At 47.7% G+C, this 24,953-nt stretch overlaps 1 protein-coding gene across 6 annotated transcripts in view; it reads left to right on the top strand.

The window, feature by feature from the left end:
• Positions 1-24,953, top strand: part of Prosap (SH3 and multiple ankyrin repeat domains prosap) — a 207,351-nt gene that overhangs the window by 36,492 nt on the left and 145,906 nt on the right. For 2 of the 6 annotated variants that reach the window (XM_089561356.1, XM_089561358.1), the window contains exon 2: positions 7,747-7,836. The exons of 3 other annotated variants lie outside the window; for them this stretch is intronic. In XM_089561356.1, coding sequence (XP_089417482.1) covers positions 7,769-7,836 — 68 coding nt within the window. In that variant the 5' untranslated portion in view covers positions 7,747-7,768. Of the gene's footprint in view, positions 1-5,846; positions 6,043-7,746; positions 7,837-24,953 lie in introns of those variants that run through there. One more of the 6 variants, XM_089561357.1, reaches the window with a different exon arrangement.

Here is a 24,953-nt window from a genome sequence, read left to right as displayed (position 1 = left end):
TGCTTTGGGTAGTTCCGTTGAATTTGCTGGGCAAAGTTGCAATATTACTTCTGCGGCAGCACGCCGCAGAGGTATATATATATATATATATATATATATATATATATATATATATATATATATATATATATATATATATATATATATATATATATATATATATATATATATATATATATATGCAGCCCTACTCCGAGTGTGTGAATTACACGGTGAACCATGACATCTCTAGAAATGCGCCCACACTACAAAAAAAAAAAGAACCTTATTCGCCAAAGTCACGTTCTATAAATTTCTGATGATGGGTTTCAGCATCGGTAACAGCCTAACTACATCCACCGCAGGACGAAAGCCTTTCCCGTACCCTTCGAATTACCCTGTCCTAATCACAAAATAACACTATCAATATGCAGTCGGAATGCAAGGATAGCTTTGTGTGTTTTTCTGGGGGTACCTGGGGGTCTGGGGGTACCTGGAGTTTTTAAACTTTATTTACACCCTAAGCATGAGTTATTCTATATGGGAGTAAAAAGATGGAGTAAGCGGTCCGCTAGATGCAGTCCCTTTTAGCGGCAAGATATGCTGTCCAAGCCCTGGAATAAGTTTCCATTACTAAAAATACGGGATGCTTACGGTTGGTAAAGGAAACAAATTCCCTATTCAGAACAAGCGAAATTCTAGCAGTTTACGAAGATTTCAACCAAACTGTCAATCTCCTCTACTTGCTAACCTCAGGACTACCGGTTCCCCGTTTAAAAACCTCTTCCCATTGCACACAGCATCGATTTACTATGCTTTGCGGTGAGTAAATGCCTCCGTTGCCAATAGTATCCATTCCACATATTTAATAACCGAAAGCAACCCCGGGATTTGGGAAGTATACCTTGTCAAGCCCTTTCCCATATCTCCACAATTCACGCGGTACTGTGCCAGCTGAAGCCACCGTATCCCCGCAAATTCACTAACCTAATCCGCCCACCCCACTTTCTGCCGCTCCCTGCCTAATCTAAGGTTTGACATGTCTTATTTTTGCTGTGTAGAGAAGATGTAGGTCGCATTTCTCATCAGTTTACATTCGGCTAATGCCTCACTGAAATCGGGCGCACAATTCAATCGTGACGCTGATTGAGGCTTATTAGTCTTTAGGATAATTCGAGAATCAATGTTAACGTTAAGGACTTGCACGCCTTATACGCATAACAAGTCGAACTGGCTCGGCACAGTGAACTATCTCCGACATCTTTTTTTTGTCGCGAACAGAATGACATGTCTACTTTTGCTCTACCTACAAAACTGACTGGGCGTGCTAATCCACCGGGCATTTAAAACAAATTAGGGATTAATTTCTCTCGTCGAACTTGTCCATGTGTATGGGCAACGTTCGCGAACAATATAGTATATGACATGACATGAACCAACTTCACGTTACGCACCCTTAGTGTCAGGTGCACGTACGATACATGTGAAAAGAAACTCTAAGCTCTCGCTCAACGGCCAGATTTGGTTTTACATGCGCTCCGAACGTGAGAATGTATTTAGGAAATCGTGCGCATAGAGGAAATCTGCTCAGGAAGAAAGGAGTGTAGGAATTAAGGTTTTCGTTTGGACTCAGCAAGCGCCGACTGCGTGACTATAAAGCGTTCCCTTTCACTGTGCTCACGGCTGTACGCACACACAGTGCATGCCTTTCAGCCGCAGTCCTTTCTCAGGAAGGAGAATGTTAGGCCTACCAGGAGTCACGGTGCTCAATATTTGCATCCGCTGCTGCAGATACGACCGGTGGGTTGGTCTGGTCTAAAGAGGGGGGGAGGGGTGAAGTGTTGTGAGAAGCAGCCGAGCCGGGTCTCACCAAGCAAGCACACGTTTCTCGCGTTACGCGCCTGCTGTTTATATTTCCGTCTTTTCTGGTTTCCTTAGCTTTTTTTTTTCTTTCCCCCGGAGTCCCCTGCAGCAGGGAAAACCGGCGTTCAGGCAGGCTTCCCGTGCATGCTGTTATGGTTGGCTGCGGCTAGCCTGGAACATCTCAACCATACACCCCCTCCCCCTCCGTCCCCCACCCTCCTCCACCGAGCCTTCCTGCTGTAAATCGATCCCTCCTTCGTGATCAATAAGTGCTGGACACCAGGCGTTTATCGCGGTCGACGGTGTGGTGCTCGTGCAGGTGCGTTCTCTTCTTTTGGGAGAGTCTAAAACCGCGCCATTTATACGCGATGCCGGGTGATTAGGCTTAATGCATGCGCCCCCGTGCTTTTGGCGGTGACTCAACAGGCAGGAGACTCGTGTACGGTGCGCGGTACGAAGCAGATTGCCACTAATAGTGTTCGGGGTCCTGTCCGCATGGAAATATGGAAATGCCTATGTCCATAAGGTAATGAAAGGTAAAATAGAGCAGTGATGCCGTGTGACGACTGACGCTTAAGCCCCACCTCGATGGACACTTCCGAGGCGTACGGGCGGAGCGCCTACGCGCACGGGCGTACGCTGGAGCCTGTCTGCGCATGCGCGAGGCGCGACGCGCGAGCAGGCGCGAGCGGGGCGCAGATATCTGTGCATGTCAGATATCGGCGCCTGCGCACGGGCGCTAGCGCGCGCGTCGGAAGCGGGGTCCGGTTGACAACAATCGGAGGACCGCGGGGCTCTCGAGGACTCTTTTCTTCGTAGCTTCGTGTTCCCCGAACTTTTCTTCGCGGTTTAATTCGTCCTTTCAGCGCCCCCCAACCATTTTTTGTTCACGGCTTGACATTCTTTCAGTCGGCTCGGGAGGGGGAGCGAGCCAGCACCAGGAGCATGGAGGTGAATGCCAGTTTTCGACGCCCGTCGCGGCGCGTGCTGGGCGCGCAGGCGCTTCGCGTGTACGCCTGGGAAGTGTCCATCGAGGTGGGGCTTTACAGAACCATTCGTGTAATGTTTTGAATGTTCCTACAAATTTCAAATTAAATTATTTTTTCTTTACTTATTTAGGCAATTATCAGCTAGAAGTCTTTCAGACATTATTTATACCGATAGCCACACACAAGTTTTGTGTGTAACTACATGTATGTGTACAGCCTGTAGTACCTACGTATAACATTTGTAGGAGGAACTTGGCTTGCGATAGTTAAGTACCATGCAATTGCTTCCGTCTATGAAGTACGTCGTTATTTTTGCGTTACGCGCTGTCTTGTAGTTTAGGAGCCCTCAGTACACTGAATTTCTTTTTTTACTCAAATGTGTTGTCGAGCCACTGTCATAGGCTAAGCTAATAGTTTGGCCTGAGAGATACCTGAACAGTGGCGCACTTGTTCTTTCAACATGTGAAAAAGTCGATCACCGAGAGTGCGCGCCATTATTTAGACTTCGTGCGTCAGATCGTTCATACATTTCAACTATAATTGCCGTTGTCTCCAGCGGCCGTAATAGCTGACAAGACGAACACAAATTAAACAGGCCATTTACTATCCGCAGCCAAAGTTTACGAGACGCGCGTTCTCGGAAAAAAAGTTATTGTAGCGCTGCCTTGCGACCTAGTCCCTGGCATTGTTACCATCGGATGGATAATGTGCATTCTCCAGTACCTTCATACATTTAAATCGATTGGCTCGCGTGACTGCTCCGAATAATTTTTTTTTCTTATACCTGAGCCGAGTGAACTTTTCTGCCGACAGTGCACGTCCTGTCTGCTTCATGATTGTCTTGTTTATCGCAACGCTGCATTTAGTCATGGATGATTGTGAACTTTCCTAAATGTCAACCTTAATTACGTTATGAAGCCAGGGTCATCGGCGTTTCCTTTGAAGGTTTGCCTCCACAAAAGAACCACACGACGTTACGACGTAAGACACACATTGCATGTACTAAGCATCATTAAGAGCCAGGCTCTACGCTTATGCCCTTGATACGCGATTGCTCGGGAAGCCATGGAAATAGCTGCGATTTCGTCACAGCGAAAGTATATAAGACAGATAAATATGCCAGCAACGGCTTTGCTGGGCGGATGCGCCCTCGGTAACAAAATCAAAAGAGAGCTCGATGCAGCGATTTTGTGTGGCGCGGTTGCGGCTGTGTCTCGAAATCCTATCGTGTACGTGGTATACGTCTTTCGCGGGAAAAACTTGTGCGCATGGCATATTGAAAGCCGAAAGCCTGCTGAAGCAAGCCTCGTTGCCACGCTCCTGCAAATTCAGCGGGACTCGACGCCGAGTGTGGTAGAGACAGCGTTGGCGCGTATATATTCGAGGATCGGTGGAAAAAGCGCGCGAAAATCATCTCGGACAGGTAGACAATTATGGATAACACGAACTCTGATCATTAATTGTGGCGGTTCACTCGGAAAAAGCACTGCGCTGAACTTCGTTATAATGAAACGGTTTATTTTGATATAATGGATTTAATGAAGGAATGACTATTACCCTTGAAAGTTCGGTGTAACAAGAGGGAAGAAGGAAGCTAGGGATATAACGAAATAATCGCCAGGCCCCTTCAATTTCGTTATAATCAGGTTCAACTGTATACGGCAGAGAACATGAATACGAGGTTAACATATTGTCACGATCGGCAGTAATAGTTTGATCCCAGTTTCTTGCTCTATAGCATGTGCCCTTCTCCTCCACCGCTCCATTTTTTTTCCTTAGCATGCCGAGTCGAAAGAAAAAAACAACTAAAGAACAATGTCCAAAATACGACAGAACGTTTTGTCGTAACGACAGGTTTTTCTGTTGTTTTGTACTACTGCAGTTGACTACGACAGAACGTTTGTTGTACGACAGGTGGTTCTGTTGTGTAGTATTTTTCTGTAGTACTGCAGTTTTCTACGACAAAGTTTTGTCATAACGACAGGTTTTTCTGCTGTGTAGTATTCTTCTGTAGTACGGTAGTTTTTTCAGTACAGTCTAGCCCGGTTATAACGAAGTCGGCGGGGATCGGAAATCACTTCGCTATATCCGCTATTTCGTAATATGCGGACTACGAAAAAAAAACCCTCAGTTGTCCGTTCACCAGCTAGATCAAGTCGAATAACTCTGTCCTTATAAACAGCTTACAACGATCCGCGATAATGATAAAAATGAGCCACGCTTCCAACATGCACAATGCTGCCGCGCTTTCTCCCTGCCTTGCGCACCGCGGCACCGACATAAAACAAAGCGCGCGCTGCCACACCTCCTGCAGACTGCAGTCCAGCCGTGGCGCCGACTGCCTGGGAGAAATAGAGAACCGCGATTGGCCAAGACGACCGCTCTCTGCGACGTCATCGAATTTTGCTCTTATTTTCGCAGAAAAAATCGCCTCAAGGACGCAAAAATGTGTTGATTGGCAGATTATTTTTCGGTTGCTATTAAATCTCTTCGTTATATTCGCTGACGCGCTCTTATTTACTTCGTTAAAACCGGACCCAAAATGTATTGAAAATGCAAAAATTGGAATGGGAAATTGAAATCCCTTCGTTATAACCGCTATTTCGCTATAAGTGGCTTCGTTATAAACGGGCTAGACTGTAGTACTTTTCTGTTGTAATTCCATAAAATTCTTATTACAAAAATTTCTGTTCTTACTACAAGTTCATGGGCACGAATGTTACAGAAAATCTGTCGTGACAGCAAAATTTTCTGTCGTGTTTTTCGACTGAGAGCGCTCCCAGTCGCCATAAATTTGCTGTGCACTGCAGCTCCAGCGAATGGGTGTAGTACCGCATTCCGGGGCGTTACATACGCGCCCGTAAATAAAGTATGTCAGCAGGCGCTCTGCGCGTGAGTCACTCGATCGCGAAGGTATGAGGCATAGACGTCACCCGCCGTGTGTGTCGTGTGACGACGGCGCGACGAAGCCGGGGCGTGCGTAAGCAGTATCTCCGATAACGTTCCAAGCTTCTCAGGTTCCTTATCGGGGGCGGATGTGATCGAAGCGTTCGCCGAGTCGTTGTTTGGGTAACGGCGCAGCTGTGTTAGAACGTGAATGCATGTTTTGGCGGCGCCGGGCGACGGAGCTCCGATCGAGGTTCTCCCGTCATAGTGCTTTCATACGATGGGGAATGAAGCGTGGTCTGTGAGCACCAGGAGGCGAAGTTAGGTGAGCCGTTATAATTATAAGAGTTTATTTCCGGGCAAACCTAGAAATCGAGTTTGCGTCACAAGAACTCTCGATTAACTCTTATAAAAGTGGTCTATATACTTCTATGGACTCTATTACCTTTCTATAGATATTTGTTTTTTCTGTTCATAGTCAATAGGTAAAAGTTTTACTAAAAGTATATGGCCATAAATCTATAGGTTGTCTATAGACTGTCAATGTGATTTGTATTGCCTATAGACGGTTCTCTAGTATTTGTCTATAGAGAGACTAAGACTTTATGGACAGAAGTCTATGGACTATAGACTGTCTAAAATATTTTGTGATGGAATAGTTTGTCTACTGTGGTGACAACGGTACGCCCCAGCAGATAAACGCTACAGAAAAATTTTCTAAACTACTACGGGCACTCGTGTGATGCTGGGGAGCGTCATTACCTCTAACTCGCTTAATACGAGCTTCCGGTTTATTCGTATGGACGCGTTTGTCGGGTCGGCATCAGGTATATCAAAAAGACGCTTCTTAAATCTAACTCCTCGTAATTCTAACGAATTGTAGGTGTCCTTTGATTTCGAGTTATTGAGGGACGGACTCTATTCCGGCACTTGTAACGACGGATTTTCTTTAGCGTACTGCGCTTTCTGCAGTATTTATTGCATGTTCACCTGTTCTCAGAACAGAACTTGTTGTGCCGCAATTGCAGCAGCTGTGCAACTGTACAAAAAACGGCTGTCGGCACGAAGGGACGTCAGAGTTGTTTTGTGTTTTTTTCGTAAATATTAACTGCGGTGGTTACTTTCGCTGTACTGTGATGGAAAAATGTAATGAGAACAGGACGAGTCAAGCGTGCATGGCATAGGGGGGAAATTCTGGTCTTGAGAGCTAAAAGATTTTCGCGCTGAATTATCCCTTCGAAGGCGCGATGGACGGTTTTGGAAAGTGGTAATGTACTCCCTTTCTACGTAATCTCTGGTTCTTGTTTTTAATTAAGTTTCCCTTTCAATTTTATTCGCCTTTTGTTGTACTACGTAGGATACCTTCTAATAGAAATATTCGGAATTATTGGTTTAATATGTCTTCAGTTAATGCAGGGCACAGTAAAAATTAATACTAGTGATTTGTGGAAGAAGGATTCAAAATACTTATGGTGCGAAGCCTTTGTGCAAAAAGTTTTTGTCACAGCCCTGTCAGAAAACAGAGGAGGCCGTTGAGTACCATAAGGAGTGAAGAGGACCTCCAATTGCTGCCTTTAATGAGTCACATTCATGGAATGAGAACATTCCAATGAACTTCGGTGGTAATTTTAGTTTGTAAAAGATTACTTACGAAGTTATGTTCAAAAATTCTCGTTTCATGGAATTTTTTAATTTTCTGTTTGTGTGAGCACATTCCTTTGTATTTTTATTGTTTCTTGTGCTTGCAAGTAATTCATTTGTTTGTATATGTTTTGGTTGCTTGGTTTATGTCTGCCTTTTTTGTTTGTGATGGCCTTGGTTCTGTATTAATGTCGCAGATATGTATTAAATCACGCACAGTTAAGTAGTAAATAAATTCATAATTTAGCAATTTCACTCGATTCGAAAGCATTTGTTTATACAACTGTCAGAGAGTAGCGACCAAGGCAACAAACCCGAGGTGGGCAGTGGTGACACTATAGTAAACGCATCGGTTAATGTTTACACGCAGCACGGTTTGCATTTCCAGCTCGCTACGCCGTATCGGAAGGATGGACGGATCAGTGTCTGACGAATCCGAGAATCTTGGAAACTTTCGCCGTTGGCGACCCTGCAAGAAGTAAGTGGTGTGCCATTAAAGAAAACCTAATCTTCAACCAATTTGCTTGAGTCCAGTGGAAATTGGTCGCACTGAGCGAAGAATATTTGCGCCAATCAATTTATGAACCACAATAAGTTTGTTACAACAGGCAGATTTGTTAATGATTAAAACTGTCATGCTTTGTTCAGTACTTACTTACTTATTACTCATTGCTTTATATTTATTCCCTCTTTTGGGACTAATATATAAGACAGTGCGGAAGACCATCGACGTCGTTAAATATTAGAAAGAAATTAAAATCGAATTCCGCAGGAATTATCCTTGCGCGAAATAACATGCGAAAGAGAAAAATGGCCAACTTGCTTTCGCTTTAGTATTTTGTGTGCGTTGATTTATTTGTTCGTTTACCTATTTATTCAGGGCACCTAGAAAATGTCCCAGTGCTCAGAATTAAATGGTGAGGTTGTATACTATCATGGGTATAACATACAAGACAAATGGATCAATGAAATCGTACAAAAACCAACCAGCGCGAATACATAATGCAAGAAAAAAAAAACAGGAATAACGGGAGAAGTACAGGAAGGAAACTAAAAAGAACCAAGAGCAGTTACTAAACTGTAATATTACTTTATGCGTATTCTTGAAATTCGGTCATGGCTAGTTCAGTTGCAATGTAAGACGCCAGGCGAATACAGTGAGGGAGGATTCGATAATACTGACATAAGTGAAACAGCGCGAAAGAAGCCAGAAGGCGAAACGAATAAGGGACAAGAAAGAGCGCTGAACCGGCAACTGAATTTCATTGAGCAATGATTCGAGGTATGAATTATTTGGTATAGCCAAAAGTGTGTCATATGCGTTTAACCTTGAAATAACGGTGTGAGAACACTGCAGAAGCTGAAAAAATGACGTCATGAAGAAATGAACGATGATATATTTCATGCTGGCGGTCAACCTTGCTGTGATGGGAGACATTATCTATCTCAGCGCGAGATTTTAATACCGTGACATCAGGGAAACGTGAGTCACTCACTAAGAGAAAGTACTAATTGGTGATCATGTTTTGATACGATGCGCATTTATATATATCGTGGCTTAATGTGGTTCCCTTGCCTCCATGGCTACTGAGTCAGCGGCAAAAAATAGAAAGGGCACAGATGTGGACGAAATAGCAGACCGTTGCTTCCAACTCCCGCAATTACGCCTAGATAACGGAGCGAATCCTTCAGCTGATAAGGAGCGAGTCGTGATTAAGTGTTTGCGCTGAAGGAGGTTTGCACGTCGAGGAATTCCGCCTTTGCGACGCTCGACGCCTAAAACGGAATTCTGATGACGTCCTCGGGGTGAGGCCACATACCAAGATAACGTCTCTTGCGGAATATTGGGCCCTTCTTATAACTTGTTATAATCGGTATGTGCGTTGTCATGGTACCGGGCTTCGGGACGTCGGAAACAGGCCGGCCGTCCCAGGGTGACTCCGTAAAAAAAAATAATGGCTGGCGAACCACCCCAGAGAAGATAGCGGCGCCTCTTATGAGACAAGTGAAAAGATAAGTGGCCTAGCAATTTCCGGGCAAAAATTTAGCGCCCCGTCCTGGCTTTTGTTTGGGGCTTGTTTCGGCACATTTCGCTGCTTCTGTCACTATCATTCTCATTGCTTCTTTTACTGTCGCTATGTCTTTGAATAGTTAACACGTTTGTTTTGTTTGTATGCCCCCCCCCCCCCCCCCCCCCCTGCTATTTTGAATAACGGGACGATGGATACAGCTGTCATTTTGCTTGGCTGAGACAGCCGTTTCGTCAGTGTCACGGAAACATTGTTCTGCCATTGCGACAATTTGCCTATAGGCACGACGATGACAACGCCACATATATCTTATCTTTAACGATATCTTTAGATGCCCCACTGTCAGTCCTGTTTACGGTTTATTTAAAACTTGGAGCAAGTCATTCGTAACTGTCTGCACTGGAAAGAGAGAGACGTCCCTGTAATGCGAAAGCAAGAAAATTGCGAGGACACTTTGGCAACTTAAGTGTTGAGAGGCGGAAGCCGAGGACACTGTGCCGTGACAACTTCGGGTGGATGTGACGTCACACCGTTCCCGTGGCTATATCGATACCAAAATTATACATCTTTCGGGGATCTTAAGTGTTAATTACGCTTAATTACACATTTTTTCATCTAATCTGACACATGTCCGGCGTTTTTTTGTCCATTCTGTGACAATTTTCACTATGTCGTGACGACTTCCGGTGGATGTGACGTCACACCGTTCCCGTGGCTATATCGACGTCCGCGCTATTTCGACGCAATTTCGACATTTTTGCCTTTAAATTAATTAACTAATTAGCCTACAGACATCAAAATTGACTTCTAGGTTCATGTTTTCCTCTTCTATCTGAAGCAACCGTCGGTTTCCTTCCATCTTTTTTAGTTCCGGGGTTAAACGCGTGTGACACGCTCTGTTAATGGACGACAGTATGAGCCACTAAAGGATTTCGCCTTAATATTTTACCCAGCGATTGGAAATGCGTACGCCGTTGGGCCTGTGTTTACCAGGCACAAAGGTCAACAGGCGCCTGAGAGACAAACCAGAATCAGCCGCCAACCTTTCAGCCGGTGTCACGTGATCTGTATGCGGATGCGCTGCTTCCCAGAGAGCCGCGAAAACATAACAGATCGTCCTCGAAACGCGCGTTGCGGAGCTCGCACTGGGGGTTGTCGACGGCCACCTGTCGCGCATGCTGACTCCAGATTGAAACAACCACAGAAAGTCAACTCTGCCTCTGCGAATGAGTGGTAAAAAGCGCCCTTGCGGCGTTAAACAACAGCCTGCGCGCGTACGTTTTGCAGAAAATTGAGCGAATGACGTGTTCCTAGTTGACATCGCATTCGAGGACTCCTCGTGCGCTGCGCTTATTAGTCGATGCGATAGCGTACGCCATTTGGTGCGTCATGTGGTGCTGAGGCGGCTCTTTCATTTTTTTTCAATTGTTTCAAATAATTAATTGATCAAATTACTAACTTTAAATTTTTTTATTTACTATAATCATGCATCGGCTTTTTCATTCTGAGCATTTTGACACATTTGAACCCCCTTTTTACATTTTTTCATTTATTTAATTAATCAATCAATCAATCGATTAATTACACTGATTTCCTTAAATCATCATCGCCTATTACTCACCTATCAGTCGTCAATCACTAGAAGCACAAATTGCCGTGATATCTTTCTTTTACGCAGCCACCGATTATTTCCGACACCCGATGCCGACTACTACTACGACGCCGACGGCTTTTCGACCGAACGAGCTGTAGACGCGCCATCGCGTAATAAATAATAAAAAAGCGCTGCTGCATCGCTGCTGTATCATTGCGCAACTGAGCGAATGAATTTGACATCCAAGGACGTGACAGCCATCTGTTTTTATTTTGTTTGTTTTGTGTCTGTGCCATACGCACCGCTTCAACCGCGTGATTTGTGGGTATGACTTCGCTTTGAGCTCTGTATCCGGTTGTAGCAAGTTCGCGACGTACCGGCTTCATGGAGCGAAAGTGAAACTTCGTAGGCGGAAGTCTTTCCGGACCGACGTAATCCTCTGACTGATGGCGACGGCAGAAAAAGGGAAAGTGTCATCATCGGTGCTTCCAGGAACGCATCTCACGATTCGCTATGGTCTGACAGTCGCATCTCCACTAGTAGCTCTAGTCTGGTCTTGTAGTGAATCTGCACTACGATGCATCTTTGGCAGCAGCTCTGGTCTGGTGGGATTGTGAACCTGCGCTTCGACTTGCGTCAAATATATTTTTTTCCTTTCATCTATGTTTCTCTTACTTTTCTGTCTCACCCGCCGCAGTGGCTTTGGCGTTCTGCTGCTGACCCCAGGGTCACGGGTTCGATCCCCGCCGCGGCGGCTGTATTTTGATGCAGGCGCACTACAAAAACGTTTCTGTACTGTGTGATATCACACGCACGTGTCAGATCTCCAAGTGGTCTAAATTATTCCGGAGCCCTCCACTACGGCGTCCCTCACAGCCCATGAGTCGCTTCTGGACGCTAGCCGCCACAGTGGCTCAGTGGTTATGGCGCTCGGCGCTGACCCGAAAGACGCGGGTTCGTCCCCTTCCGCGGCTGTCGAATTTCGATGGAGGCGAAATTCTAGAGGCCCGTGTACTGTGCGATGTCAGTGCACGTTAAAGAACCCCAGGTGGGTCGAAATTTCCGGAGCCCTCCACTACGGCGTCCCTCATAGCCTGAGCCGCTTTGGGACGTTAAATACACCACAAAGCAAAGCTTCCGGGCGTTAAACCCCACTATTTAATGCTTGACGGCGTGCGTCCCGAATGAAGCCCCACGTTCAACGGTCGCTGCGATGAAAGCCACGTGGGTCCTCCGTGTGCTGCAAACAGCTTTCCGTTGCATATATCTGCCGCTGTGCTACCTGCCGGTGCTCACGTATATGCTTTGGCAGAATACGCGAACGCGGCGGTTCGTCGCAGGTGTTTTCCATCGCCTCCCCTCCTTATCTTTTCATTTTGTTTTTCAAGCTGGCATTGTGTGCGAATTCGCTCGTGAAGCCCGGTACACGCGCTGTGGGCTGTGGTCGCAACCCGGAGCTTTTTCTTTAATGTTGGCGCCCTCACAGCTGCGTGTGGAGTGGGTATTCGTGTGCGTCACCTCTCCCCTCCCTCACTCCTCCTCCCCGTTCTCCCCCTCTCTTCCGAGTTTACTCCGGCTTTTACTTTATTATGCGAAGCATATTAACGTAGGTTTCGGGCAGGGTTGCCAGATTGAGCTATTAATAGCCAAATTGGGCTACTTTTTGTCCGAGTTGGCGTCAGAAATTTCGTTTTGGCTATGTGGCTACTTTTGGGCTACATCTTTTTCATGAGTGAAAAAAAAAATTAGAGTAGTTATAATGTGCTCTGTTACAATTATACAGTGAGAGAAATAAAAGGCATGCTGGAATCAAAATGCAGGCTATAGCAGGTTAAAGAAATTGAGCGCGTCTGCTACAAAATGACAATATGTAAACGCTGTGTTCGAGAAAACTTATGTGTTTCAGGTGGTCAAGGATCATGGCCTTTCGATTTACGTGAAAGTTGCCCCCTCGAAACACTTCACGGCCTATAGATTCCACTTAATCCGCGCACTAACGCCACCCACGCGCCACCGAACATAGACTGTTGCCGTCTGCACATGTGAGCGTTCTCCCATTGACGGTGCACCGCGGGTGATCATGGAACCAGAATAAAGGGAAAACACTAAGACAACGTAAGTCTCCCTAAGTGGTGCGAACGCGTAAGCATTAAATGCTACTGTTTCGCTTCTGTTGCCTGGTTTCGTGATCCTAACATGTTAACCGTTTACCGCGTAGACGTGGCCTACTGGTTTGGCCGTCCGCTTCGGCTGCGGTAGGTGGCTGTTTGGAAACCCACCGCCAGGCATGTTCTTTTCTTGTATTGTTTAATCTGGTTCTGCGGACACATTCTGCTCAAGATACGCATGAGGCAAGTAATGCTTACGCAAGGTCTTTTTGTGTTTCTTCCTATTCCCGTGGTGGACACAGCAAGCGCGGCACTCGCAAGAGCCTACGCTTTTTCTGCAGCCTCAAGCGGCACACGTGCAGCCCTCGAGATTCATTGCGAGCGACGCGAGAGCGCCATGTCCGTTGCGTAATCTGCGTGCACTCATGCGGAGTCATGGAGCCATCCTTCGGCGCGGCGCGGAACCCACTGTAACTAACGAAGGCGGAATGTAGCTTCAAGAAGGCGCATGCTTTTGAAATGACGCTCTTAGTGAGAACATTTCTCTTAAAGCATATAAAATTGAAATGTGAGGCTACGTAAGTATACAGTAAGATATTTTCACTGTCGATGTGCCTAATCTGCGCGCGAACATTCAAAAGGTGAAATATTCCTAAACTAGAGCTACGATTGCGTTATATAGCGCCGCCGTTCTTTTCCGCGTGCAGACTGGCTGTCGTCACCCGCCTCAGGTGATATGGCCTACTGCCGTGCCTGCAAAGTGGAACTGCGGCCCCATCTTTAGGACCTGGTTAGCGTACCTGGTTAGCCGCACTGGTTAGCGCGCATGACGGATGCGAAACGTAACAACAGAAGAACACGCCGTGCGCACCCCCCAGACATCATGTGCGGGACAGAAATCCAATATGTAAATATTGCTGCCGAAAATTAATTCAATATAGCTTAAGAAACGTCGTCACAAAAACATATTTTTGGCTACTTTTTTTGGGCTACGCAAAAATTTCGCTTTTGGCTACGTTTGGGCTACTACGGAGGCCAATTTGGCTACCTGAGGTCGTAGCCATCTGGCAACCCTGGTTTCGGGCCTTCGCGCGACGCCCGGCGGTGGCCACCATTGACCTTGAAGGGAGATCACATGATGCGACGTCACGTGATGACGTCACACCGGCTGCAGATGGGGCCTCATATCGCGCAGTCGGACGTCGCCCGGCGGAGGCCTCCACGCTTCGGTTCGCGCCGTCGCGCGCGACGCGGCGGCGGAGCCACCATCGCTGCATCACGTGATATGTGACGTCACGCCAGGGATGAAGCGGCGCGCCCGCCGTCGCGTCAGTCTCTGTGCCCGCAACCGCGACAGCGTCTTTGCGCCGGGCGTGTATGCGGTCAAGATGCCTCTAAACGCTAAGGACGTTAATAATAAGAATGCAAAACGAAGGCTGCTTCGCATCCACTGGGGCTTAACCTTGATAAGCCTCCAACTTTTTCCCTTGCCTGTCGCTGCTTTACTTCATGCCTGGCTTCCTGTGGGCAAATGTGTCGATTAGCATGGGCGGCTTGGAAACCGTGGGCCAGTTGCTCTATCGACCGCGTAGTGGAGCTAGGTTTCAACCCCTCGGTATATCGAATGCGCTTTTAAGTTTATATTCGCTAGACCGGTATTGCCTTTTTTTTTTCGTGGGGATATATTTTCTTATCCGGGCGCGATCACTGATACCGTCAGTTCAAATTTTGCTGTATGCCGCCTACAGTTCTTAAATTGGCCGGTAATTGAGTTATAACAACCTTGATTTTTGTTTTTGTGCTTTGGAGAGCGAGAGAGAGAGAGAAAACGTTTATATACTGCTCATAACATCTTGGGAGTCCTCATGGGTGAAAACCCTTGTCCAGGGACTAGTCAACAAACTGAATTTATTCATTTGTCCTTATGCTAGAAACAGGGACCACCAAGTTAAGTACTTTATTGTATATTCCGTCGAAGTGTTTAGTTTGGTGTTGCGATCGCACGCCTTTGAAGTTGTCTGCACACCATCGCACGTCCGCGAGCCTACAGAATGGAGAGCTTTAGCGCGTCGCACGTAACCGTCCCATTATACGGGGTCGCCCTGCTCTCGGGCCCGTACTGGAGCATTTATATGCGGTACTGTATATACAGGCTTGAGGGCTTTAAGGCACCGCTTGTAACCGTCCTAGTACGCGAATTCAAGACCACTTTATATGCTGGCGCACGCTTCCGGGATCTCCTACACTTACTCAGCATGCCGCCGATCTCGGGTCCCTAGTCCGTTGTGGCTCTCTAGCGATCAAAACGATCATACGTGATCGTACTTTTATCCTAAGTGAAGTGACAGCCGTTCGAACTCGCGTCCAACGTCCGCGCGACCTTCGAGGCTGCAGGCAAAGTGAAACAATGGCTTCGCGATATCGACGCGGCCGAGGAATTCGAGACCCGCAACATTCCTCGGCGAGCATTGTCTCCCTCGCGACCCACAGCTGCAGACAGAGGGCAATCGCAGTTTGGGACGATGCTTCCAACGCGTAGTTCCCAACGGGCGGCGCTGCAGCGGCCGCCCTAACTTGACCCCGAGGTGTCACTGGGACGGCCACCACTTTCCGGAGTCCCGCGCATGCTCCATCGGTGCCGTCAACAATGCGTTGCCTGAGGGGGCCGTCAGAGACGAAGAAACGGTGAGAGGAAAGAAAGAAGCAGAGCGGAGTAAAGAACGAACGATAAAGAAAGACCACACGTATTTCACGCCAGTCGAAGGACAGGTGAAGGAGAAGAAACAACGCAAGGAGCACAGGTAATCGGGCCAATATTGTAAATAGATGGTCTCACTCTCGTCCTTTATAGGAGCGGAATTTGCCCATACAGTCCAATATTGGACCGACATTGGTAATTGATGGTCTCACTCTGGCCCTTTATAGGAGCGGCATTTGCCAATACGGCCCAATATTGGGCCTATTAGCTGTGCTGCTCGAGAATGTACTCCGTTCTCTTCGCTCTTGTGAACTCGATAGGGTATTGGTATCAAGGTCTTGGTCACAGTGGATGTATCGCTTGGGTCGCTATTCTACGCCGCCAGGTGGCGGGGTCTTGTCTCTCTGCATTCTCCGAACTATTGTCTGTTGTAGTCAAGAGCCGCCAACACGATAGTGGGATACAACTCAAGAACGAAATGCCTAACACTCCTTAAAGGAGACCCTCCAGTCAATGGCTCAGACTGATTGACATGACGTCACGGTTAATCCCATTTCACGGAGGCACCTGCCAGCCACCGGTGATGTAACGATAACGGAATAACCGCGATGTCATGACAAATGGTCGACGCCATTGGCTGGAGAGTCTTCTTTGAGAAGTGTTTGCGCTTCGTTCTTGTATTATATCCGACAATAGCAACCACAGTTCCAGATAGCCACGCGACATTTCCGTGTCCTCTAGAGCCACCAGTATAGAAACTGAGCTACCGTACACAGTAAACAATACGCCTATATGGGATTAAAAAAGGGAGTAAGGGTATACGCTTTAGGGTATACGTATACGCTAAGGGTATACGTTTATGGTATACGTATACGCTAAGGGTATACGTTTAGGGCATACGCAACCACAGACACGTTGTCTCTACGCATTATTTCGCTCCGCCTATAGTGTATGCGGTCCACGTCCTGCCTCCGGTCATGCCTCGTATCACTCCTCCGTTGGCAATACCTACCGAATTGCCTGCTTCGGCTGTGTTTCAGGCAGTCAAGCCTGGGGCCCGCGCTTTTCTGATTAGACGCCTGCGGCTACAGCGTCGAGCGAGGGCCGGTTAGCCCGCCGCAAGCGCTGTCAGGCTCACCGCAGCGAAGAAAGGCACGGTGCACCCGCGGCGGCAAGACGGATTGGCCGTTCGATCATCCTTTGTTTCTTTGCCAAACTACACCTTCCCTTATCCCTTTTCTCTTTAGCTATTTTCTTTTTGAGCGCGTTCTCGAAGTCCCCGCAGGCACAGGCACGCGCTGATGTTATGGTGATTCCTATATCTATTGAAGAGTAGCGCTGGCAGCGATGTCTTGTGCTCCTATAGGAGGTTCGATTGCAGGCTATGTTTCTTTGTTTGTCCCGGTCTGCGAGGCAGTTTCTATCGTGGTCGGCTCTATTGCGCGAGGCGTTCGTTTTGTTTGCTTTTCTTCGTCCCTCCTTTGTCTGGAGAACAACGTTGTGTCCGTCGCCCAGTCGCCCGCGGCTTTGCCACACTGCTGAGATGTTCTACCCTGAGTCCCTTGCGTCCATTGCAAATGCCCTGCCCGTGCAAATTCAATCCAATGGACGTCTAAAGTCTTCTTCTTGTTTAAGTGTTTTTTCTTTCACCTGGCTTTATTGTCTTTCCACTACTTTGCTAGAGCGGTGTTCGGAAGCGAGTGAGGCCACTACCTTTCTTCTTTCCTCTTGTCTGTCTGAGGGAGTCGTGCTGACGGGCTTGTTGCCGGTTGGCAGCGTGCATCCGGTAGGCAGCAGAAAAGGATTTGCCCTTGTGCTCAGCGATCGCGAGTTAGCCGTGTCCTTTGATCTTTCTCTTAGTCTGTCTGATCAGAGACCACCAACGGACGCTGAAAATAAGGTTATAGATTCGCGGATCTTACTTTGAGTCGGTAGCGTATATGTTCTTGTTACGCCTGATAGGCCTTTGAGGCATGTTCCTTCTGGACTCAACATTGTCGACAGCATAGAATAGACTGCACTTGCTTGTAATATATTACTGACAAACCAAATTGTAATGGAGATGGTTTTATTTTTCTCGGCTGGAACGGATAGCGCATGCTTGTGAGTGCCAGGCATAGAAAACGTCACCTGTGTTGAAGATAAGGAAGCCAGCTGATGCGAGGTGTTTCGGAGGGATGTGTTCGAAACATCGCGAAGGGTCAGCCTTTAAGCATCAAACGAGGTCACAGATGTAAATAAATTTGAACTTCAATCATGTCTAGTACAGAAGACCGGAATGCAACTTGAAAGTGGGTGAGCGATTTCTTTCCGGTATTTGCTTTTCCCTTCTATATACCTGTATGCTCACGGCTTTCCTACATTGAGCGGTTCGTAGGAGTTCATAGTTTCACGTGGCACTAATGTGTTGTACAAATTACTCCAGCTTGGGCAGCACTTAGAACCCGTTTATCGCTTTGCGCTGATGATGTCCAAGTTCTTCCACATTATGAACCACTTATAGCGTCCACTACTCGCGTGGTACGCATGTGTTGTCTAAGTTTTTCCCATGTTGGGCGCCACTTATGTTTACACAAGGAACCTCGTTATAACGAAGGCAAAGGGGGCCCAGCGATTACTTCTTTATAGCCCATGTCAACCTAGCTTCCAAGGGGAAGTGTCATTCGTTCGTTATATCCATTATTTCGTTATAAAGAGTTTCGACTGTAGTTACCTCAGCGCATGACTTCAGTGTAGGTCCATGGACCACGTGGCTCTGAGAGGGAGTGCATTCGTAGCGGCAAGAAGGGGAAAGGGTGCGTCGCAGGTGTTCCTAATTCTTCGCTCCAGGGAAAGGGCGCAAAATCCAGGTGATCCTTTTCTTGCTTCTTATTTCGCTTTTTTTAGCGACACAAGCCGCACTAACGAAGCAGCTAGCTACCTTGACGCTTTCCAGAACGCGAGCTCTCAGCTGAGCCAACCCGGCGAAGAAGAAAAAAATGAACTGTCCAACAAATTCGCTCTCTTCACGCTTCTTCCGTCAGGCTCGCTCTACACAACGGGGCATAAATTATTCTGAGACTCTATTAGCGCAGTCATTCCAGCGAAGGCGAGCGGAGAAACAGATCCGGCCGTTGCTCGAGCCGCTTTTCACCGTTCGCCTTTATTATAGTCTCCCCTCTTCGCCCACTATCGCCGCGAACATCGCGAAAGCAGTACTTGATCGATTAGCTCCAGATTGCGCCACGTTGAAGCGCGAGAGAGCGTTGCTCGCATCTCAGGCACGTACTAAGCTTATCGCGCGCACGTAAAAGTGTTTATATGGAAGAAGGCTTCGCCTCGCCGTTCAAGGAGTGCTTGGTGAAGAAGATTAAATGCCAGGTTCCCTCCGGGGATGCGTTGCTAACTTAGTCCCGATGCCTCTAAGCGCCTCTTGCCTCCGGTCCGCAGGCACTGAGAAGATATAATACCCTAGCCGTTTCTCGCTTGTTCTGTTTCCTCTTGATTATACGCTCCTGTTCGGTTCGTGCAAAATTTCGTACTATAACTTCGTTGGCTTTATTTTTTTTAGCGGTATTCTTTGCTGCACCTGGAGGTTAGGAAGGGCAATTTGGTTACTTCTATAGCGGGCCGTGGAAGATTGTGACAGGACCCTAGATTGTATAATGAGCGGATGCGTTCGTCGATTCCGAAACTATGCGTGTCTTGCGTTTCTCTTTTTTTTTTTTAAAGGCTGTATCGGTTCTTGAGCTCACTGCTGCTGCTGGGCTTAGAGATATGAGCTCGATTATGTAAGCGGGATCAAATTTCCGCTCGAGTTGAGCCGGCTGGTTCCGCCCATGCCCACGCGTTTTGAACGCTCGAAAAAAAGTGCGCCGTGTGCAAAAGAGCGACCTGGTCGTCGTCGTAATCGTTCACGGGCGTTCTCCGGCGTTACGCAAGCAAAGAGCGTTTCGTAAACGCTACTGCCTGCCCGAGCCGGCTTGGTCCGCGGAGGGCGAGGCGCCTTTGAAATAAGTTTTATACGCTCGAGATTCGACACGGGTGCGAGTCCGCGAACCTGGAGGCGGAGCGTTATTAAAGAATTTTTTTTCGCTGTGAGCAGCCGTCTCTTGAGATAATTGTATTGCGAAGTTACGTTGCTGGGTGCTTCGCAGAAAAAAATGACATTTGTTGGCTAATTTACTGAAATACCCTTGAAAGCCCTCTAGGGAGGGCAATAGGTATCTGCTGTAGAAGAGGGGGACATGAAAGGTACGCTAACAGAACATGTTATAGACGTTCGTAATAACAGCAGAAAAGTGGTAATGCACACAAATATTTCTAGTAAGACTGCAGGTCAAATAAAAAATTAGGAGAAAGTCTTTGATTTAGAAACTTACAGACTCAGAGGCGGACCAGAAATTTAAAATAATACTTAGGTAATTACAGAGAAAAAAGAAAGCACCACATATAATATGGAACGCTATAGGAAACATTGCAAAGATTTTGTTGTGCAGTAACCAACGCGGCATGATTTCTTCCAATCTGCGTTTTTTTTACTTTCAGATTTACTTCTCTTGGTTCTGGTTTGACAAAGGTCTTATTTTTGTCTTTTACAGGCAGCTCCTATAAGAAACGGAACAGTGAGTGTGCGCAATATAACGAATTTCGTTCTTATTCCTGCAGGAAAGTCGGAAATCTCATATGGATGGCATTCGTCCATAGATTAACTATTTAGAACCGACCGAAAAGTTTCCTTGGGACGCGTACCTATAGAAAGGTTTAATCATTGGTTTAATGCTCGCCGTTTGTTTCCGTTCAGCCTACGTCAAAAGTTCTGAGCGCAGTGTTCCCATGGTTAGGACTTCTACGGATGTAACAAGAGGCTCACTACTTCGCTTAGGTGCATGCTCTTTTGGACTGTAAACTTTTGACAAAGGCTGTACCCGCACTTTAAATGGGACTGCCTTATTGTTTCTTGCCGCCTGCCGGACGCTACCACCCAAGCCCATTGTGACTTTAGCAGGCTTGGCTTTGTAAGAGCAAAATAATGAACCCGGAAATTGAGTCTAAAATACGGTCCCTCATCCGCAATATCATATATCCCTCAATTTTTCAAATTTAGTCTGCGCCCGGATATTAAGCCAGTTTTGTCGCTTAGATCAGACCAGGACGCTTCCAAAATGTCTGTCTCCGGCTTTTGTTCACTGCGTGCAACACCTCTGAAGGAATTCAAACCCCGTTCATTCGTTTTTTTTTTGTATATATTGTTTTCGACAAAAGCGTGCTTCCGGGGTGAAACAGCGGAAGTGCTCCAGCAGGACCCGGATAAGGAAGATATTCAAATGAATATGCATTCATAGGCGTTCTGTTCTTAGTTTTTTTCTTCCCTTGTTCTGAGCATGTTCCATTTGGCGTCCAGCCAGACAAAATCTCGCCTCGCTTCCATAGGCGCTCTATTGCTTCCATTCTGCTCGCTGGCAGTTTTTATACCCAAATGTTCCGATTGCCCTCGTTTCCGTCATGCCCTTAAAAAGAAAAAACACAAAAGAAACAACTGGACGTGAAAGCAGCAGCAACAGCAGCAGCAGCGACGGGTGTGGTGCTAGGCATTCTTCATCCTTTTCTCAAAGCCCATTGGACATTTTCATTCTGTTCTCTTTTTCCCTCCGTTTTCCTCCTCTGTCTCCGTGCGTCGTCATATTCTGGAGAAGTCTGCCTCCGCCTCCACGACGCCGATGGCGACCGCGTAACCTAGAAGCCGATTCGCTTTCTAATCGCCCCTCCACAGGCACGAACTTGGTCAGATGCATTACCTGTGTATATACGAGTATACTGCTGACGGCGGCGAGATCCAGGGACGCGCGTTTACTATAAAGCGTCCGTGCATGAACTGTCCCGGCTTGTGGCATCTGGTTCTCTTTTTCACACGATTCCCCCCCCCCCCCCCCCCTCCCTCCCCCCCGATCCCGAACTCTGGCGCGAGCCGCTTTCTAGTCTTCTTGCCTTGTCTCCAGGAGGGTCGTTAGTGTGGGGGGAGGACTTGGAGGACGCTGGCCTGGTCATTGCACCGTGACCACGCGCACGCCATTGTGGAGTTTGGGCCCAGATGCGTCGCAGCTGAATTTCGTTGTTTATTTTTCGCTTCTCTCGAGGAAGCAAGGAGACAGAAGCCGACGAAAGTGATTGACCTCAATCGTCGTTCATGCTCGGGTTTATCCTGGTATTCGGTTTTGGCGTCGACGTCCAGACGCCTCCAAGTCGTCCTCAAAAGTGAATGCGTGGATCTTCGGGCAATGCCATTCGTTGTTCTTAACACGCACAGAGACATATACAGGCTGCCAACTATGATAATATTTAGATGACATAATGATTAGATATGACCACCAGGGAACACAGAGGTTATTGAAAGTTTATGCGAGATGTCTCCACTTTCGGCAGAATCTAGTTAATCCTCCACGAGGTCCCAAATATTGATCACTGCTCTTGTGCGCAAATGCGTTGAACTGCCGTTTACTTAACCGAATAGAGTAAGCAGTTCATGCTGTGTTTCTTGTTCCGCGCTTCAGTTTTTAAATGACTTTTTGGCTAGTTTCACTCGTCAAGAGAAATGTTCGAATGCAGTCAGTGCAGTATTATGTCTAGTGCACTTGCAGAAAGTGCGCAATGTTTCGACAAATCATTGAAGGTGTAGGCTTCTCTGTCTACAAAGAGGCACCTGGTCAGGCATTCTGCCTTCATATGTTCCTGTGATTACATGGAGTAGCGTCAGCAAAGGCCCAAGAGGCGATGGAGGTCATCATTCTCCCCCGCAAGCAATTGCGTTTGCGGGGACAGTGGTCATTTTGTGATTAGAACGCGGCACCGTATCGATTCAGCCTAACTTCTGTTTTTCCTCGCTGTTCCTGTTAACCACACATACCAGGCTGTACAGTTGGCGTACTGTGCGGTACAGTAAAAATTTGTACCGTACTGCATATCGTGCCGTAGCATGCCATACTGCGGAACACCGCACCACACCACACCACACCACACCACACCACACCACACCGCACCACACCGCACCACACCGCACCGCACCACACCACACCACACCACACCGCACCACACCGCACCGCACCGCACCGCACCACACCGCACCGCACCGCACCACACCGCACCGCACCGCACCGCACCGCACCACACACCACACCACACCACACACCACACACCACGCCACGCAACGCCACGCAGTGCCACACACCACGCCACGCAACGCCACGCCACGCAATGCCACATCACACCATAGCACACCATACCATATGGTACCATACCATACCGTACCGTACCGTATTATACCATACCATAGCCAACATCACTGTGAAATTAGAAGTCTTCCGCTCGACACTTCAGTGTCGGACCGCAAGCGCTCGGGCGAAAATTGAAAACCGACCTCCGGACTACCAGTCCGAGACTGTGCGGCGTTTCATTGATTGTAAACGCCCGTCACGCCAATGGTTCGGCCTCGTCTACTTGTATGCAACGCCCTCGCGCAAGCCAGCTGAATTGCTTCGCCGGGGCCGTCAAACAAAGACCTCATCGCGTGAAAGCCGAGACCACTGGCCGCCGGGCCAGCCTGCAGAATCGAGTGTAATACGGCGAAGGCGTAGTAGAAGGAAGAGGATGAGGAGGCAATGGGGTATCAGCGTGGGAGAGGCGACGGCGAAACGCGTGACACAAGCGAACGCCGTTGATGGAGACGTATAGTATATACAGTGCGCCTCTGTACCTGCCCGCAGGGGCGGCCGCTTTGTCGCCGTCGGCACTTCCGGTGACCCACTTCCGGCGTTCTTTGCTGCTCGCCCGAAGACCCCCCTTCTGCTCCTTTTGTTCCTGCCTCGGCGCCCGCCGCCTTCTGGACGGTAGGAGAGGAGATTGCGCACTTAGCGCCGGGCGCGCTCTCGTAAAGGACTCTGCCTTGTCTCTCCTTGGCTCCTTTCAGCCCCTGTGTCCTTGCTGCACTGCTTAGTTGTCTCCTGCTTTTCTTTTTTCTTTCCCTTTCCTCCTTTCTCGTACCTCACGTATCTCATAGTTTCGTTTTGCCTCTTGTTTTCTGGAGAAACTTATATTTGCTTTTGTTCCTTTCTTTGTCTGGCACGAAAACCCCTGGTCACTCACTTCCTTTCCTGCAGTCACGGCTCTTCAAAAACTCCTTCGGTCGCATCTCCTTGCTTTGACGGTGACCTCGGCTTGGCTATGTCTTTGTACCCGTCTTGGCTTTGGGCACTGCCCACGTCGGCAAAGATCTTCGGTCAGACGTAAAGCTTTTCGGTCGCTTCAGGGCATTAGCACCCTGAAACAATGGCAATACTTTTCAGAAGTATCCAACTGTTTAGATATACGGCGCTTCTTCTATCGTTGATCTCCTCACACCTACGGTTTTCAGTTCAGTTTTCCGGTTACGGTCCGCTGACATATCCGAGGCCCTTCGCCCCTTTCTTGTGAAGAAGTGATATAGATATTTGTATCGTGTCCCCGCCCACCTCACCCCATAAGAACGTGCACTCTACGGTCCAAATGAACGTGCAGATACATCCGGACATCGCATGCCGACAGAGAACACGTTCGGGATGCTAGTCCGGACTACACCCCAGTCAGGGACCCTTAAACAAGTACTTAGGCAGCCTATAGACTTTCCGTAAACTTTTGTTTTATAGACAAGTCCCATGGACAAGTCTACGGACAGTCTATAGATTTATGGCCATACATGTTCAGTAGACTTTTGTCTATAGACATTCTATAGACTATTAATAGACAAAATAGATATCTATAGGAAGGCAATAGGGTCCATAAGAAGTCTATAGACAGTCTATGGACCATTTTTATAATGGGATAACCCAGGCCCAACCTGAAAGACTGCATCAGCGCCTAGCAGGGATGTTTTCGGTTGCGGTGTAGAACGCACTCGATAAAGTTTCATATGCAGATGTCCCGTGGACGTCCAGAATACGTCCTATATACATATGGAGTCCTATATGAAAGTCCCACACGCATCTGGAGTGAAACGGCGCTTCCTGGCCACGCGCCTGCCGTTTTTCTGTTCCCGGAAGGATCTTCCTTGAATAGGCCCGAACACGGTTCGATTGTCGCGCATGTTTTCACCTCTCGCCCTTCCCTTCTCTCCTTGCATTGTCTTTCCGCCTCGTGAGAGCGACGAAAGCGGTT

Source organism: Amblyomma mixtum, chromosome 9, assembly GCF_055824585.1.
Source record: "Amblyomma mixtum isolate Tamu chromosome 9, ASM5582458v1, whole genome shotgun sequence".
Lineage (NCBI taxonomy): Eukaryota > Metazoa > Arthropoda > Arachnida > Ixodida > Ixodidae > Amblyomma > Amblyomma mixtum.
This window is presented reverse-complemented; position numbering and strand designations above follow the sequence as displayed.